The sequence below is a fragment of the Psammomys obesus genome, unplaced genomic scaffold (assembly GCF_907164565.1).
Source record: "Psammomys obesus unplaced genomic scaffold, mPsaObe1.curated_primary_1811, whole genome shotgun sequence".
Lineage (NCBI taxonomy): Eukaryota > Metazoa > Chordata > Mammalia > Rodentia > Muridae > Psammomys > Psammomys obesus.
Window position 1 is genome coordinate 1,290,393 of NW_026594216.1, and position 17,263 is coordinate 1,307,655.

Here is a 17,263-nt window from a genome sequence, read left to right on the forward strand (position 1 = left end):
AATCTGTACTACCAACCGAAGTGACTGGGCCTGAGTGTGCGTTCGAACCTACGAAACCGTCACGGTGCATGCACATCCAAGGCATGTGGAACCACAGGTCAAATAAGGCACAGATACCAAGTAACGGTTCTAATTACAAACGCTAGCTCTCAGGAACTCTTCATCCATTCAGAACTAAACCCATCACTGCATAACTCTGGTAAGAAGCCCCTGGAGACGGAGGAGCTCCTCAAATGTGTCAGGAAAGGCTTTATTAACATCATCATTAACATTTAAAAAGCAACCGGAGCATTTCTCCTTCTTTTGGCAATTTGGTGCAAATGTTAAGTGCAAGATAATGCAATTTCAAACTTTTCTTCAAATTAAAAAATGAAACTAAAGCCAAACGTGATGGGTGAACAAAATAAATCAAAACTTATATTTCAGGAACTCCGGCTCTTCAAACCAGCAAAGCCCCCGACTCGTGCACCGTGGTGAGGCTTAGAGTGCTTGCCCGGCTTCTTGCACGCCAGCAAACAGCACCCTCATCCTGTTGAGGACCAGAAGCAAACAATCCCCTTCACTGCAAACAAAGGGGGTCACTGTAACACTATGATCCTTCAGAATTGACACACCGTGATAGTCAAAATGAAATTGATGGTCTCCCTGCTTCTTGCTCAAGACATACAAGATCTGAGCAGCAGCAAGTACCCCCTCCGCTGCAAACAAAGGGGTCAAGGTTTGCCGTCAATTCACTTCCAGGCAGAAAAACATTTTCCTCAAAAGAAACAATTTATTTAGAATAAAACAAAAGCCGCTCAACTGTGAGCCCATGTTTGAGTGACAGCTACTTTTAAGCTGTGTGAGCCATAAAAAGGGTTTTTCTTTACTTTTCCAGAAATCTTGTGTACACAGCACAAAGCAAAGAGGTCATTTTTTTTTCCACTTAAAACACCGGCATTGGCATCACAATAGCAGATACACAATGTTAAGCTGCCATTTTAGTAAAATGCACAAAATACTAAACAGATTAGCTTTCTTCCATCAGAGGCCCATGTAAACTCCACATAAGCCACAACTTCTCTTCAAAAAGGTCCATTAGAGCTTTGAATTCGGTATCTTCATCCGCTGTTCACCAGTTTTGCTTGCGGGAGGGGGAAAAAAAGGTTATTCAGTACAAACGTTTACAGTATTAAAAATATATATATTTCCCCTATGCCATTATAGATGAACATAGTATTAACAAGACCTTCCTTGGATAGTCCACTTTAACTTCAAAAAGCACCAATAATATCCACTGGCACAAACCTTGAAATAAATTTACTATATGAATACACAAATAACAAATAGAACAATAGGGTCTGATTTTTTTTTTAAGACTGTCATAAGGATTATAGGATTGAAAATATCCTCTATCCTCAAATAACCGACTAACACATGGCCAAATGTTCAGAAAAAAAGCAAATTTATAATTAACCAATATTTTCTAGATATAACTAAAAAGTGGAACAGAAAGATGGAGTTTAGACAGACTTTTAACCCTTCTACACTTATTTTGTTATTTATATGGAGTAATAAAGACTACTCCATTACTGTAGAGAGTGGTCAAAGCCATTTACAAACCACCTTTACCTATGTTTCAAAAACAGCAGATGTTACTTTCTGTTAAGAAAACACACATACAATTTGCTAAACAGTCAAAAAAAAACACTTCAGGATTCATACTTTTCAATTCTGTTCAAGTTATACACATACGAACTCGTCATCAAGCCTAACATTTTACTGTAGTTACCTGAAATAATTTCCCATTAAGGATATCACTTTAACCAGAAAGTTAACAAGGGTAACTCTGGTATTTATTCTCATACTTTACTCCTATTTCAAAACCAGGAAGGAAAAAAAGCCAAAAAATTGTCTCCATTTTTTTTTTTTCACTTAAGTCATTGAGACCCTCATCAATAGATCTCAAAATTCTGTTACTACAGAAGTTTTGATAAATGCTTCTGATATGGATACAAACTGTAATTCAAGCTGTGCCTGCAAAATGAGCAATTTCACCAGCTTAAAAAAAAAAAAATTCTTTAAAAAAAAAAAAAAGTCAGTGAACATCTGCCCATAACATAGTTTTTAAATAAACCTGGAAATGTCTGACTCTGAAAAACACCTTTTACTGCTACGTATCAAATGATCTGAGTGAGTCAATCACAGAGTTAATCACCTTCAAAATATAACAAAAGCTTATATGAGCCAGAGGATGTACATTTTAAGAGGTTAATTCTAAAAGAAAAACCACCTTCAGTTTGATAGTGTACAAGTACACATTAAAGATTTAGGTTTCTGTATGAAAAATTTTTTACAGAGGAATCCCTATTACAACCAGCAAATATTATTCCACAATTTAGAACCATTTGCTAGAAGCTGAGTGACTGCTTAACTTTCCATAAACTTTGAAGCTATGATCATAAAGTCTTAATCTTATTTTTACCAGTATATTTAACACATAAATAGCACATTTAAGAAATTCTCTCTCCATTCATTTTAGCTGAGTTTCTGGAAAACAAAAATCAGTTACACTAAAGTACTAAGGTTATTAAAGAAAAAAAAAATAGAAAAAGAACAAGCTGGTCTTTTTTTCAAAGAGGCCAGAGGAGGATGTTAAATCCCTTGGGATTAGGTGCTGGGAACCAAACCTGGGTCCCCTGGAAAAGCAGCCAGCATATGGTACACAGACATACATGCAGGCAAAACATCCATATGCATAAAATAATTTTTAGAAGAATATCCAATACGGGATTCTGGTATGGCCAATGCGATTAGAAACAGATTTAGACTTCTGCTTTCAATCAAATTCTGAAGGTTAAGTGGCTAATTTGACAGATATTATGAACCTGCACAAGAAGTAGGCAACACAAAGGATGGCACTTTGTAGGGAAGCACCAAACTAATTTACATAGTACATACATTTGGAAATGGCATTAAGCCACTGTTTCAAAAACACTGAAGCACTAATTGATCAGATCTAACAAATGTAGCAGTGTTAGATAAGGGTTCAAGCAAACTCAGAACAAAAATCAATACTCAGTAAGCTGTTAACCATTAAAGCTTAAAAAAACCACATTTGATTAATAGGAAGATTAGATGTCACAGACTTCGCTCTCTAACAGCAAAATCATTTGCCCAACTAACCTATCAAAATATACTAAAAAGTTAATAGCTAGTGAAATTATTTAAACTGGAAAAATCTACCTAGCTAACTAAAAACTGTACTTAAAGTTCATGTACACAGACTACACTTGCATCAGTTTCTGAAGAGATGTCTATTTCATGCCAACTGCTGCTTTTTCTGCAGGCAAAATACACCCAAGTCTTAGATGTAAGATTTCAGGTATTTTTCCTATAGGCACACCAGGACCTTTGTGCTTGTTAAGTCTGGTACATTCTTTTTCTCAAAATCCTCCAAATAAAATAAATCATAAATACATAGTGAGAAACAAAAGTATGATATAGTAATGACAAGGCTTTCATACTGACATGCAGTATACACCTGTTATAATGAAAAACTAAAGGTATGTGACTTTTTTCTGGGCTATTATTGATGCTACTTCAAATCTACGAGCTTTGAAAACAGAAAACCGTTGGACTCTGCAAGGCTCTGAGTAAGTCATGTTCACACAATAGAAAAATGACCATGATCCCATAACTCAAGTTCCTAATCATAACTAAATACTGGGCCCTAGTTGAAGTCCTCAGTACTTAAGGAAGAAAACCATATTTAATAATGGCCTTAGAAATCACAAGTGGTGGCAGAAGGGCACATAAAACAAACAAACATTATTATAAAGTAACAGAAGCCCTTATTAAGAAGCAGATGTCATATCCTCAGCTCTTTATTTTGGGGGAGAAGTGTGGGAGAGGGTGTCTGTGTAGGTAAGCTAAATTATTTTAATTACAGGTACCTAGGAAATCAAAAGGGGGAGGGTTCTAACACTGACATTTCAAACCTCTGCAGACAGACAGCAGCCAAAATATTAAATTTCAAAGACATTCAAAACACTGTCAACAATGTAATGCCACTCACTACTCCTGTTTAAACATGAAATGTTAAAAAAAAAAAAAAAAGACATTGTCTTTAAATATATCAAGGGCATTTTACAATAAGCTTTAAAAAAATTCTGTAATTTAGATGTTTTAGATATTTGATTAATGTCTACTGGGCGAGGGGGGAGGGACGGGAGGATTACTTTATAAGTAATCCTGCAGACAACTCTATTCCTGAAACCAGAAATTTCTTAAATGTATACAAAAAAAACTTCATTTTTGGTTTTGAAGTATGGGCAATTAGAACTGTATTAGCCTCACCTCTCAGTCAATAAAAACACCACTGTTTTTACTGACTAAACAAAAAAATTCTTATTTTAAAAGCACTTACTCATTTCTTGCATACCAGCTGAAGAGGTAAATGGTTCATAACACAAGCCTCAATTTTTATCAATTACTGCTACAAACATGGGATACAAAACTCAAAAACTAATGATATAAATGTTAAAGCAAACTGTATGGGAATAAACTGTGTATTTAAAGAAATACTCAAATACCTGATTAAAATAATTGGACATCGCAATACCTGATCAAATTTTAGTCACACGTTTCTAGTATAGAAATTTTCTATGCATCAATCAAACCATTTTTTTCAGTACAGATTATATATTATCAGAAGGCTCTTCTCTCCAAATTATGATTTTAAAAACTGTGGGTTTTATCATTTTGAGGATTTTTTAAAACTCAAGATTGAAAAAGAAAAACCTGAAGAAAAAGAAAAGTTACGAGGGTAAGAACTCCTAATTAAAGCAAATCTATCTTCCTACTACCTTCAGGGCATCCCTTTCACTTAAAATAATAGCTCAACTGCCCCATTATCTATTTTAAGGAAGTTTACAAAAATATATATATATAAAACCAACTAAACTAATTGAAAGAAATTTTCATCTGATGCTGTATCCCATTACACATCACAAAACAAGGAACCATGTCAAAGTAGTAAATACAAGTTATTACACATGGACTTTAGGACGCACCACGGACAATGATCATGACCAGGTAATCTTCTTCAGATTTGGCCAGTGCCTTGGCAGAAGAATCCAGGAACTGCTGAGAGAACTCACAAGGTGGGAAGGCATGAAGAACCCCGGTGTTTTCCTTGTCTTTGTTGCCTCCCACAGGGAGGCTGATCACCCCAGCTGCCTGCTTTTGCTTTAAATAGGACACAAGGTTCCTAAGTGGCCTCTGAGTAGAGGTGGCAGTGTCTGATGTGGCTGAGGAAGAGGAGGATCGGCTGTCAGAACTTCCAGGTACAGCCAGAAGAATGGCATAACCATTAGGCCCTGCCACTTTGATGCGTCGAGTTACTTCATCCAATTTGGGCTGGTCCAAACGGAGACGCTGAGTGATCTTGAGCTGGGCTACTTTGCCTCCAGTTGAGCCCTCCACAAGTAGACTGCTAGCAACTTGGAGGTCACCCTGCAATAGATGCATGTTGGAAGCGAAGTTGCTGTTCTTCAGGAGAAGCATGCCCTGCCAAGCCAAACAGAGTTTGGGAGAGGATGCTGCCACAGGAGCTGTCCCTCCATCCTGTTTCTGGGAAGGTGGCTTTTGCTTTGATGAAGAAGTGCTGGCACTGGGTGCATTGCCATCAGATCGGTCTTCCTTTTTCAGAGTGTTTTTTCCCTCTGTGGGAGCAGCTGTCCGGTGCTTCCTATCCCGTTCAGCTGATGCAGAGTTTTTACGGTCTCGTTTGTCACTCTGGCTCTTCTCCAAACTTCCCCGTCTATCTCTGACTGGAGAGGACCGTTCCAAGAGAAGAAGACGAGATGATCGATCATTGTCACTGTTGTAGCGATCTCTGTTACTGCTCAGTTCTGGACTTCGGTCAGGAGAAGGAGTGCAGTGACGTTTTCGAGGCCGGTCACTCTCAGGTGATCTATCCAGATGCCGTCCTCCACTTTCCTCAGGCAGCCTTCGCTTCCTTGGCTGGTCCCTGCTGCTGGGCAAATCTCGATCACCCCTGTCCCTGTCCAACGACCAGCCATCCCTCCTTCGATCCAAGCTATCCAGTGGCTCATAAGCAGTCACAGCACTAGCTGCAGCACGAGTACTGCGTTCTCGAACTGGTGGTGGGGGTGGCACCCAATCAGAATCAGGATAAAGGTCTCTATCACGATCTCTGTATAGTAAGGGTGGTGTCCTATCGCGAGCACTCCTCAAAGGGTCAGGTGCTCGATGTCCAAAAGTATCTGTCACTAGTTCATAATGAGTCAAAGGCAGAGGCTGAAGATATTGCTGCTGGTAACGATGTTCTGTGTCTGCAAAGTCCACTCTAAGGCGACGATCTGGGCCACCAAGTGGGAATCCACGCATATGAGTCCAGGCAGCATGAGCTGCATCCAAGCTTTCATACTGTATATATGCCCAACTGTCACCTTTTCGGTAGTCTATGGTTCGAATGGTGCCAAATCGGTCAAATTCTCGTGCCAGAGCAGCAAGAGGCACCCAAGGTCCCAGGCCACCCACCCATAGTCGGGTAGTGGGTGTGGCTTTACCATAACCAATCTTGATTGGATTCCGAATTATAATTTTGCCAGACATTGCTAGTTTGGCCCTGTGAGACATGTCCAGATTCTCAAATTTAAGAAAACCATAGGTACTGGTCTGGCCACGAGAAGGCCTCTTAATGTCCACTTCTGTGATGACTCCAAAACGATCAAAAGCCCTTCTGAGATCATTTTCTGTCACAGTGATATCTAAGTTGCCCAAGAAAAGTGTCCGGTTGGCACGCTGATCATCCTCAGGTGATATCTCATCCACTTCTCGGAAAGGAGCAGCACCTGCTCCCGCTCCCACCCTCGGCTCAAGGCTGTAAGCTGGACGCACTCTGTCATAGAACGGATAGTCTCGTTCCCGTTCCAGCTCTCGGGGCAATGGTGGCGGGGGTGGAGGAGGCAGGCGGCCAAGAGCCAACTGCTGCAACCGGTAGTCTCTGTATCCCAAAGCAGCACCGCCAGGAGAAAGGGATCTCTGACCTCCACCTCCAGGGGCGTGCCTGTGGCTGCCCACAGAGGTCCCGACCACGCTGGACGACGGAGGGTAAGTATCTTTGTCTAACGGGGAGCGGCTGCGGCGCCGGCTCACATACACGGCTTCTATCTTCAGAGGCCGGTCATAGAGCACCAGGCGGCCTCTGGCATGCTTGGCCGCCCTCGCGTCCTCTGGCCTCCGGAAGTTCACAAAGGCTACCCGCTCATCCCCGCTGCCAGAACCCGACAGATGACTGATCTTGACACTTACATCACCGAAGCGTTTGAACTCGTGGAACAGCCCGTCCTCCACCGCCTCGTCGCTCAGCTGGGACCCCAGTTCGCTGATCTTCAGGGTCTTGTACTCCACGCCGTCCCCGCCGCCAGGCGCTGAGGAGGCGGCCCCAGAGGAACGTGACTCCCCGCCTCCACCCCGGGAGCTGCTGCGCGACTCGCCCCCGCCTGAGGAATTTTTGGTGCTTGGGGAGCTGTAACTATGCAAGCGGCTACTGGAGCTGCCCCCGCCAGTGTCATACTCGCGGCTGCCCCCTCGGCTGCTGGACTTGTCCAGATGAAGGCTCCGCCGCGACCCGCCGCTGTCCGTCTTCCCGCTGCTGCTCCCATTGCTGCCGCCTGAGCCCCCCAACTTCTTGCTCCGTTCCCCACGAGAACCGGAGTCCTCACCACCTCGGGAGCGTTTGGGCTTGACTGGCGAGCGCTCCTTTCCTTTCATTGTCGAGGGTCGCCGGAGGTCGTCTCTGCGGAGCTGACTAACCCGCCACCCCGCGCTCGTTTCACACAGCGGACTCGCACGCCGCCATCTTGGACTCCGCCGCGGCAGAGGCTCCCGCCCCGCAGACCTCATTGGTCAATTAACTCACTCTTCAGCTTTCTCATTGGAAAAACTATTTGTCCGTCTTCACATCTCCCCGCGCTACGGGAAGGCGCCCGCCCCGACGCTGTTATTGGGCTCCCAACGCCCTAATCCAAGTACCTCATTGGTTCTATTCGTTGTCTATCTTAACGGTTCCTCGCGCCAGGCCGTGGCTCCGCCCCTCGCACTTCATGGTCACCTGACCCGAGGCCTCGAGGCGTTGATTGGACAAGAAGCCTGCTCTGTAACGGTACTTCTAGCGCGGAGAGGGCGGCGACCCCACCTTCTCTTCCCTCTCATTGGTCCACGGCCACGTCCTTTAAATCACTACTTCGGAAGTCTGGACATCGGTTCTGGCGTGGTTTTTTTTTTTTTTTTCCCCCCCCCCCCCCGAGAACTTGGCTCTGCCCGATCTCGCGAGAGACAAAGAGCTGGCTCACTCACTCGCTCGCTCGCCCGCTCGCTCTCGACCCCAGTCTTCCAACTCGTCCGGCGGCTGAGGGAAGTTTGAATCTGATTGGACGCTGACGAGGAACGTGATAGGGTGGAAGCGCCGCCCGTCACGCAGTTAAAGGAGCAGGGCCCGTAAACGGAGCCGCGCGGAGGTGGGAGCCCGGAGCACGCGCGAGCCGGGCGGCGTCACCTCGCTGTCGCGGGACGGTGACGGCGCGTCGGGCCCGCCTCCCCGCGCTTTCGGCGTTCTCTCAAACACTCGCCAGGTCCCGCGGCGTGCGGGGCTGCGCTGCGGCCCTTCGAGCTTGGAACTTGCGGGCTCCGCACGGGCCCGTCGGTCCTTCCGGCTGTTGGGCTCCCGATCCCCTCAGGCGGCCGCCCCGGCGAGTCCGGCCGACACCATCTTAGGCAGCGGTCTGCGGTAGCCCCACCCCCGGGCGCGAGAAAGTGCCTGCCCGCCCTGGGCGGCCGGCTGGGGCGGTGAGTTCAGGGTTCGCGGAGCCTCGGGTCACGCTGACGCCCTGGGGCGGGCCCGGCTCGCCGCCCGCCCGCGGACCCAGGAAACGGCGCCGCCGAGACCTGGCCGCTCTTCTTGGCCGCCTCAGGGCCCGCGGTGACCTGCGCTCCCGGCCTCCAGGCGTGCCGACGGCCCCGACCCGCAGGCCCGCTGCAGACCTTCCTTGCTGCCTGCTTTATGCTGTGAATCCCTGTAGGGTTTGCGTTTGTAAAAGAGCTGTGGGACATAATGTGGCTGTGCTCGGCTCTAATACGTAACGCTTCCCACCGTGCAGACGGTACATTTTCTCTCGTTTCTTGGATCTCAGCCCTCCGATTAAAATCCGTCTTAGGACCCAGTAACACGGCCAACTTGCACCCCCCCCCATCCACCTCCTTTGACTCCTTTAATCATGATCCACGTCTAAATGCAATTCACCGACCCCCATGCACCTTTATCGTGTCGAGTAAGCCTGTGTAATACTGGTGATCATGAGTTTAGACTGGCGTTTACCTTCTAGAGAAGGGAAATAGGCCTTCTGCAGTCTCCCCAAGAAAGATCTTAGTATTCACAAAAGACAGAATATGTTTTAAAAACAGGACATTCTACAAGATAATAGTAATAATGCAACCCCCCACCTCCCACCCACCCCCCAAAAAAAGACCCTGAAATACAAACTTTCAGACTGCTTAAAGAGAGGCTGGAGAGATGGCTCAGCGCTTAAGAGTACTGGCTGCTTTGCCGGAGGGCCCAGTTCAATTCCCAGCACCCACATGGCAGCTCGCAACTGTCTCTAACTCAAGTTCCAGGGGATCTGACACCCTCACAGAGATAAATGTACAATCAGACAACAATACATATACAGTAAAAATAAACTACTTGAAGATTAGGTACGACAACCATGTTAGGCCTATTTCAACTGTTTTGTTTTGTTGGTATATAATCCTGAATTGGTGAACATTCGGGCCAAAATCTCTTGATCACATTAAAGGGATTTGAAAGAAGCACAATATGTTAACTGTAAACCCCAAACACTATAATGCATAGACATACTTGTATTAAAAGTAGCTGTTGTGGAGCTTTGTAATCCCAGCTGCTCCTGAAGCTAAAGGATCACACATTCTTCATTAACCTTGAGCAACTTAGTGAGATTCTATCTCAAAACCACCCCCCACCCCCACCCCCACCTCCACCACCCCGCTCAAAAGAAGTCTGGAGACTCAGCTCAGGATGCTTGGACACCTATGTGAAACTTTAGGTTCAATCTCCAACACTGGAAAAAAAAATTTACTTTGAAAAAGATTTATTTATTTTTGCAGAGCATGGCGGTATGCCCCTTTAATCCTGCCACTTGAAAGGCCGAAGCAGGCAGATTTCTGTGAGCTCCAGGCCAGCCTTGTCTGGATAGTTCCAGGCCAGCCAGGGTTATATAATGAGATCCTGTCTTTAAAAATATTTCTATGAATGTCTGCATGTATGCTAGTGTGCCCAGAGAAGAAGACAGGTCCACAGAAGCTGGAGTTACAGGATTGTGAGACACCAACCTGGGCCCTGGAAAACAGGTCCTCTGTAAGAACAGCAAATACTCTTAACCCCTGAGCCATCTCTCCAGGCAGGCAAAGATAATTTTTTAAAACACTGTTATAAAATGCCATCAGTCAGAGAAAAATGTGTATAATAAACTACCAACTGTAGTTTTAAAAATTGTGTGTTGCATACACATGCTTACGTTTTTATTGAAATTGTTACAGAGATTGCTGTCAGGCACAGAAATGAAGATCTGGAATTAGCAAGAGACTTTTTGGTATGATAAATATTTCCTTGTAGGATTTTAGTTTAAAAATATACAATTCTAGATTATTTTTTGAAGCCCATCCCATGTTCTCACCATACAGTCTCAACAATTTAAAGATCTTTTTTAAGTCCACAATCCCATTCTCCCTTGCTCCATTATTTTGTTCCAGGCATACCTAACATATTTTTACTTCAGATGTGGAATCCACCATTTCTACAAGAAGTTCTGGTTCTTTTTAGTGGAAAGGATATTGAAAGTTAAAAAATTTGGATACTGGGAAATGAAGTATTTATACACATAATTTTTGTAAAGCATAAAGTAAGAGCTTTTCATAGGTGTGTTAATCTATCTAAAGATTATATGAATACTACAAAAAGGGAATTGAAGTTAAGCCTTAACCTGATTACTTGATGTACAAATCCAGAAAAACTTCAAAGTCACTATTTTTAGCTAAATTAACATAAGTGACCTGATCCAAAGTCAAGATAAGGGCCAGTCAGTGTAGTTTCCCAGACCTAATGGCAGGCTTGAGGGAGCACTATAACAGAGAAAAAGAACTGAAGGAGATGAAAAGGGACAATATATGTGGCGGCGATGCCAAATATATGTGACAATATATGTGACAGCATGCCAAACCTTAGTAGCCTGTGCTCTGGGAGCATCAGGGAGCTCGATAGAAGCTACTTTCCCACATCTGATAGTGTTAAGACTTCCTCAGGGAACTAGTTGCCTGCCTGGAGCCAAAAGGACTGGTAAGTTTAAAGCTAACAGTAAAAGGCGATGTCATCTTTTGACAGAAGTCAAAATAGAGCCTGTTACATGTTTGCCCATGACAGAACAGAATAACGACTTAAGAAGCACACACATGCTTCTTAAAAATATAATCTTCCTATTCTGCTTCTATTTGACTTTAAACATGTTCACTGAAATAGAAAGCAATCATTTAGAAGGCATGCTATGATTACGTGATTTATTTCGTTTTCATTTCCTTTGTATTCTTTGAAGCATGAAGCTGTTTAAGTGAGGTATTAGCAACCTGTATTTACACATGCTTTGCAGAGGGCCGAGAAAGGATAAAAGTGACCCATGATTTAAAGAGCAAGGACTTGGAACTCTTCTTTGGCTTTCCTCTTGTCTCCAAGCGATCAGTGTGCAGATCCATGGGGGCAACTGCCCTGGATGAGGAGACTCTTTCAATGCTTATGACTAGAGTTAAACTAGCAACAAGCTCCCTTAGCACTGTAGCAGTGCATCAGCCAATCTGTCCTTTCAGTGCTCTGCCAATACCCAAGAGTGTTGAGGAAAAGCTTTCATAGCCTATTTTTTTGCCTCAGTGTTGGCCCATTGGAGTTATACTACTCAAAGCCATAAGGACACGTTACTGCTGGCTTTCTCTATAAAGTGTTTTCTCCATCTCCTTTAAAATCATTTGTAAACATGAAAGGAAAAGAAAAAGCAAACATTTATGCACAACTTAAAAATATATCAGTATAATTTCAATGTTCTTTCCATCTTTGTTCTTCCTAGGTTTTATTGTTTGTGTAGCCTCAGTGCACACACAATTATGATTGCAAAATGAATTTATTGTAGAAGTTGAGGGCTGTTTAATTTCCTGGTATATACAAACAGGACTAAAGCTGGAGACTGCCTTCCATAATAGTAGATTAAATTTTTCTGTCTCATCTCCTAAAGTAAAATGAGTGGTCTCTTGACAGTGAGGTTTGTTTTATTAGATACCATGAAGAGTACACATTTTACCTATGTACAGTCAATCATGTTGAGAGCTAGTGTGCATTACAGAGTGATGAACTTACTTGTGGTTTGTGGGAGGTTTTAAAAACAGATTTTTATATGGGAGACTGGGGCAGAAGGACTGTTACAAGTTTGAGGCTAGTCTAGCTTATATAATGAGTTCCCAGTCAGGCTGAGCTACAGAGAAATACTTTATTTCAATATATTTCAATATATATATATATACATATATATATGTATGTATGTATAATTTATAGTATAAAGTTCACCCATTTAAAATTGTAATTCAGTGACTCTTAGTATGCTTTGCATGTACATCCTCTTACTATTTTAAAAAAAAACAAAACATGTTATAACTTCTTCATGACTAAGCCCTATTAAAATTATATCCTTTAGGGGGCTGGAGAGATGTCTCAGAGGTTAAGAGCACTGGCTGCTCTTCCAGAGGTCCTGAGTTTAATTCCCAGTGACCACATGGTGGCTTACAACCATCTATAATGAGATCCCGTGCCCTCTGCTGGCATTCAGTTGTACATGCAGGCAGAACACTATATACATAATAAAATAAATACATCTTTTAAAAAAAAGTATAGCCTTTATTTATATTCCTTATAAAGTAGTGATGAAAAGCACAAACCAGCCAGTTCGGATTAATATCAGCTGTGGTGTGGGCCTTGGAAGGGAGTTACTATTAACCCCTCTGGACTTTGGTTTTATTATCTATCAAATAGGAAATATCAAAGAATCTAAATAGTAATTATCAAAGAATCTTCTCATTGAGATAAAATGGGTTAGAACATATAAAGATCTTAGAAACAGTGTTTGCACATGGTAAGTGGTGTATGAATGTGTTGTGGACACTTCCTGGGCAGGCATGAACAAATGTCTACTTACTTAAGATAGGGAACCAATTACAAACCAAAATACAGATAGCACCCAAGTCTAATTTGGTGAATCAATGAGTTTTGTTGGTGTCCCTTACAGAAATATGGGTGAAAAGTTAAATATAGGAGCAGAAATGACTCAGAGATAGCTGTATCACAAAAAGCCCAGCCCGGCACGCTATACAACCGGTAGCCAACTCAACAGGCTGGAAAGTATTCTTTCTGAGTAGCTAAGTGTTTTGAGCCTCTTCCATCTGGTCTCATCTTTCAGGCATCTTGGATGATTGGCTTCTTCTAAGCAGCTTTGATCAGCTGTGAGTATCTCTCAGCAGTCCTTGGTATAGTTTAGATATGCTTGGGAAGGGAAGGACCAAGTGTTATTTGGTCAGTTTCAGGAACTGTCTGAAGCCTTTGAGTTGCTTCCTGTCTCAACAGGCTTTCCTGTTGGGTGCAATATTTCACCTCCCTTCTAACATCCTGTGTCTTAAGGAGCTTCCCTCCAAGCTGGAAAGTTTTGATCTGGGAAAAGTACTACACAACAGAATGCTTGAAATTACTAATATATTTTCTCTTTCAACCTGATTACCTAAAATTTGATTAGCCACAACCTTTATTTTATGACACAGATTCATCCATGGTCTACAGGACTTTACATTTTTTATTATTTAGCCAATAAGATACTGAATATCCATGAACTCAGCCCTCTAGCAAGCACTCGAAACAGAAAATTATCAATAATTTGTATCTACCTATGTTCTTCTCTTCAGGTTGTATGTGGTATGTCTGTGTATACATACATACAATATGAGCCGGGTATGGTGGTGCACACCTATAATCCCAGCACTCTGGGAGGCAGAGGCAGGCAGATCTCTGTGAGTTCAAGGCCAGCCTATTCTACAAAGTGAGTCCAGGACAGCCAAGGCTACACAGAGGAACCCTGTCTCAAAAAACAAACAAACAAACAAAAAACTCAAAATGTGTATGTGAGTATGTGAGTATATATATATATATATATTGAATATATATATTCAATATAATTAAGTCTTTTAAAAATTTTAAAATCACACAAACATGCATTTATGTGTATATGCTTGCACATATGTCCTTAAAAATAAATTCTTTTAGTTTTGCTTAAAAATGATTTTTTAATTTTATTTTCCTTTCTTCCTTCCTTCCCTCCCTCCCTTTTTCCCTCCGTCCTTTCTTTCTTTCCTTCCTCCCCTTTTTCTTTCTTTCTTCCTTCCTTCCTTCCTTCCTTCCTTCCTTCCTTCCTTCCTTCCTCTCTCTCTCTCTCTTTCTTTCTTTTCTTTTCTATTTCCTGAGACAGGGTTTCTCTATGTAGCCTTGGCTGTCCTGGCTGGATTTGTAGACCACACTAGTCTTCAACTCAGAGATCTGTCTGCCTCTGCTCCCTGAGTGCTGGGCTTATGGGCATGCACCATCACTCCTGGGCTGATTTTTTTTTTCCTTCTTGAGACAAGGTTTCATATAATTCAGGCTGGCCTCAAACTTCCTGTGTAGCCAAGGAAAACCCTGAAATTCTGATCACCTTGCCTCTACTTCCCTAGTACTAGGGTTTCAAATTTGCACCAACATGTATACTTTATGCTGTGTTGGTGATTCATACATGCCAGGCAAACACTCCACTGCATGAGTTACATCCCCAGCTCTTCTCTTTGACTTCAGTTATACTTTTTCTTGTGTATAAAATAGCCCATAAGACTAGTAAGTCTCTCTTCTTCTTTCTCTTGTACATTGTGTGTGTATGTATGCAAATGTGCATGTGTGAGTGCAGAGGTCACAGGACAAGCCCTGATTCTCTTCTTTTATCCTGTAGTTTCCAGAGATCAAACTCAGGTAATCAGGCTCAGCCTACTCTCTGAGCCATCTAATTGACCATTCAATAACACTTTTATTTCAGGATCTTTATTTATTTATTTCAGTATTTTTTTTACGTTAGTATACATGGCTATAGTTTATGTCCGTTGCTGTAAAATATTACATTATCTTGAAAAAAACCAATGCCACTTATATATGTATGCTTCTTTTGTTAGACATGCAGATGAATTCTAGGTTTTTCTTTTTTTTTTTTTCTATTATGAGCAGTGAAACTATGAAGATAATCTTATTCTCTAGAGAGAACTAGGGAGATGAAGGATGGGGACTATGTGGTAGAATTACTGGGCTAAAGGGTATATTGCACCAAGTATAGTGGCACATGACTATAATCCTAGCACTCAGGAAGAAGAATCAGGCAGACCTATATGAGTTCAAGTCCAGCCTGGTCTACATAGTGAGTTCCAGGCTAGTCAGAGTTACACAATGAAACCTTGGGGTCAAGGACGGGGTTGGAAGGAGAACAGAGTCAGACAGAGAATATTGAATGTTCAGTTTCACAACACAATGTCAAATTGATTTTTAAAAATAATATCAATTTTATTTATCCATATCATTGGCATTATAACTTAAAATATTATTTAAATTTATGTATATGGATTTTTATCTGCATGTATGCCCATGCAGCACATATATGCAGTGCTCATGGAGACCAGAAAAGGGCATTCGATTCTCTAGAACTGGAGTCACAGTCAGTTGTGAGCTGTCATGTAGGTGTAGGATCTGAACCCAGGTCTTCTGGAAGAGCAGTCAGTACTTTGAATGACTGAGCCATCCTTCCAGCTCTATATCTTTTTTTTTTTTAACCAAAAATTAGTACAATATTATTCCTTTAGCTAAGTGGTGGTGGCACGCACCTTTCTCCCCAGCACTCTGGAGGCAGGGGGATCTCTGTGAGTCTGAGGCCAGCCTGGTCTACAGCGTGAGTTCCAGGATAACCAGGACTATGCAGAGAAACCCTGTCCCCAAAAATCAAGACAACTACAAAAAATTATTCCTCTCTGTAGTTATAGTGTTTTATTTCTCTGACAACTACTAGATATTCTGTTTAGTGTCACATAACTCTGTTAAGTTTACATCTGTATATAGTTCATATAATATAGAGTCCATAAAATAAGTATTTTTAGGTATATAGTCCATAAAATAAGTATTTCATACATATCTTTTGCTCATCTTTTAAATTATATCTTATGTGTATTAAACTTTTCACATATTCTTGATTCTTATTCTTTGCAGGTATGTGTAGAGCATATGTATTTTTATATTTATATATTTATGGCTTCTCTTTTCATTTACTTATTTTTATTTTGGGGGAGAGTTGATTTTTTGAGACAGGGTTTTTCCGTGTAGCTCTGGCTGTCCTGGAACTCACTATGTAGACCAGGCTGGCCTTGAGTTCAGAGATGCCCCTGCCTCTGCCTCCTGAGTGCTGGGATTAAAAGCAGGCACCACTCCCATTCCAGGCTATTATGCTTATATTGAATAAATTCATAATAGAGTTTATCAACCTCTTATAATAAGCACATTTTATATCTTATTTTTAAAATCCTCATCACTTCCCCAGGACTGTCACTGTTATTTGCTTAAATTCTGTTCTTTTTTATAAATTTTATAATCAATTCATGAAACCTTATGAGCAGCCGTCTGTAATTGGGGTTTCATTAAATCTATGAATTAATTTTTTAAAATGTGGCAACCATTTTTTAAAATTGTCTTCATTTCAGCAAACAGGACTATCTTTTCATTTAATAAAGTTTTATTTCATTTTCTTCATCAAAATTTTATTTTAAGAATACTCTTGAGTATCTTTTTTTATCATTTTTGTAATTAAAAAATTTAATGTTTATTGGTGTTTTGTCTGTATGTGTGTCTATGTAAGAGTGTCAGATCTTGGAGTTACAGACAGTTGTGAGCTGCCATGTGGATTCTAGGAATTGAATCCAGGTCCTCTGGAAGTGTATTCAGCACTCTTAAGCACTGAGCAATCTCTCCAGCTCCACTCTTGTTAGTAGTAAAGTTAACATTCATTAACATCCTGGAAAAGGAACACAAAACTATGAAAAG

The 17,263-nt window shown here is 41.8% G+C and overlaps 1 protein-coding gene across 1 annotated transcript; it reads right to left on the reverse strand.

The window, feature by feature from the left end:
* Positions 1 to 752: 752 nt before the first annotated feature.
* Rbm15 (RNA binding motif protein 15) lies at positions 753 to 9,174 on the reverse strand. The gene is made up of 2 exons (XM_055618176.1): positions 5,055 to 9,174; positions 753 to 1,123 (listed from the first exon to the last, which is right to left on the reverse strand). Exons 1-2 carry the CDS (start codon positions 7,912 to 7,914, stop codon positions 1,101 to 1,103), a joined length of 2,883 nt encoding a protein of 960 aa, XP_055474151.1. The 5' UTR covers positions 7,915 to 9,174; the 3' UTR covers positions 753 to 1,100.
* Positions 9,175 to 17,263: the final 8,089 nt, after the last annotated feature.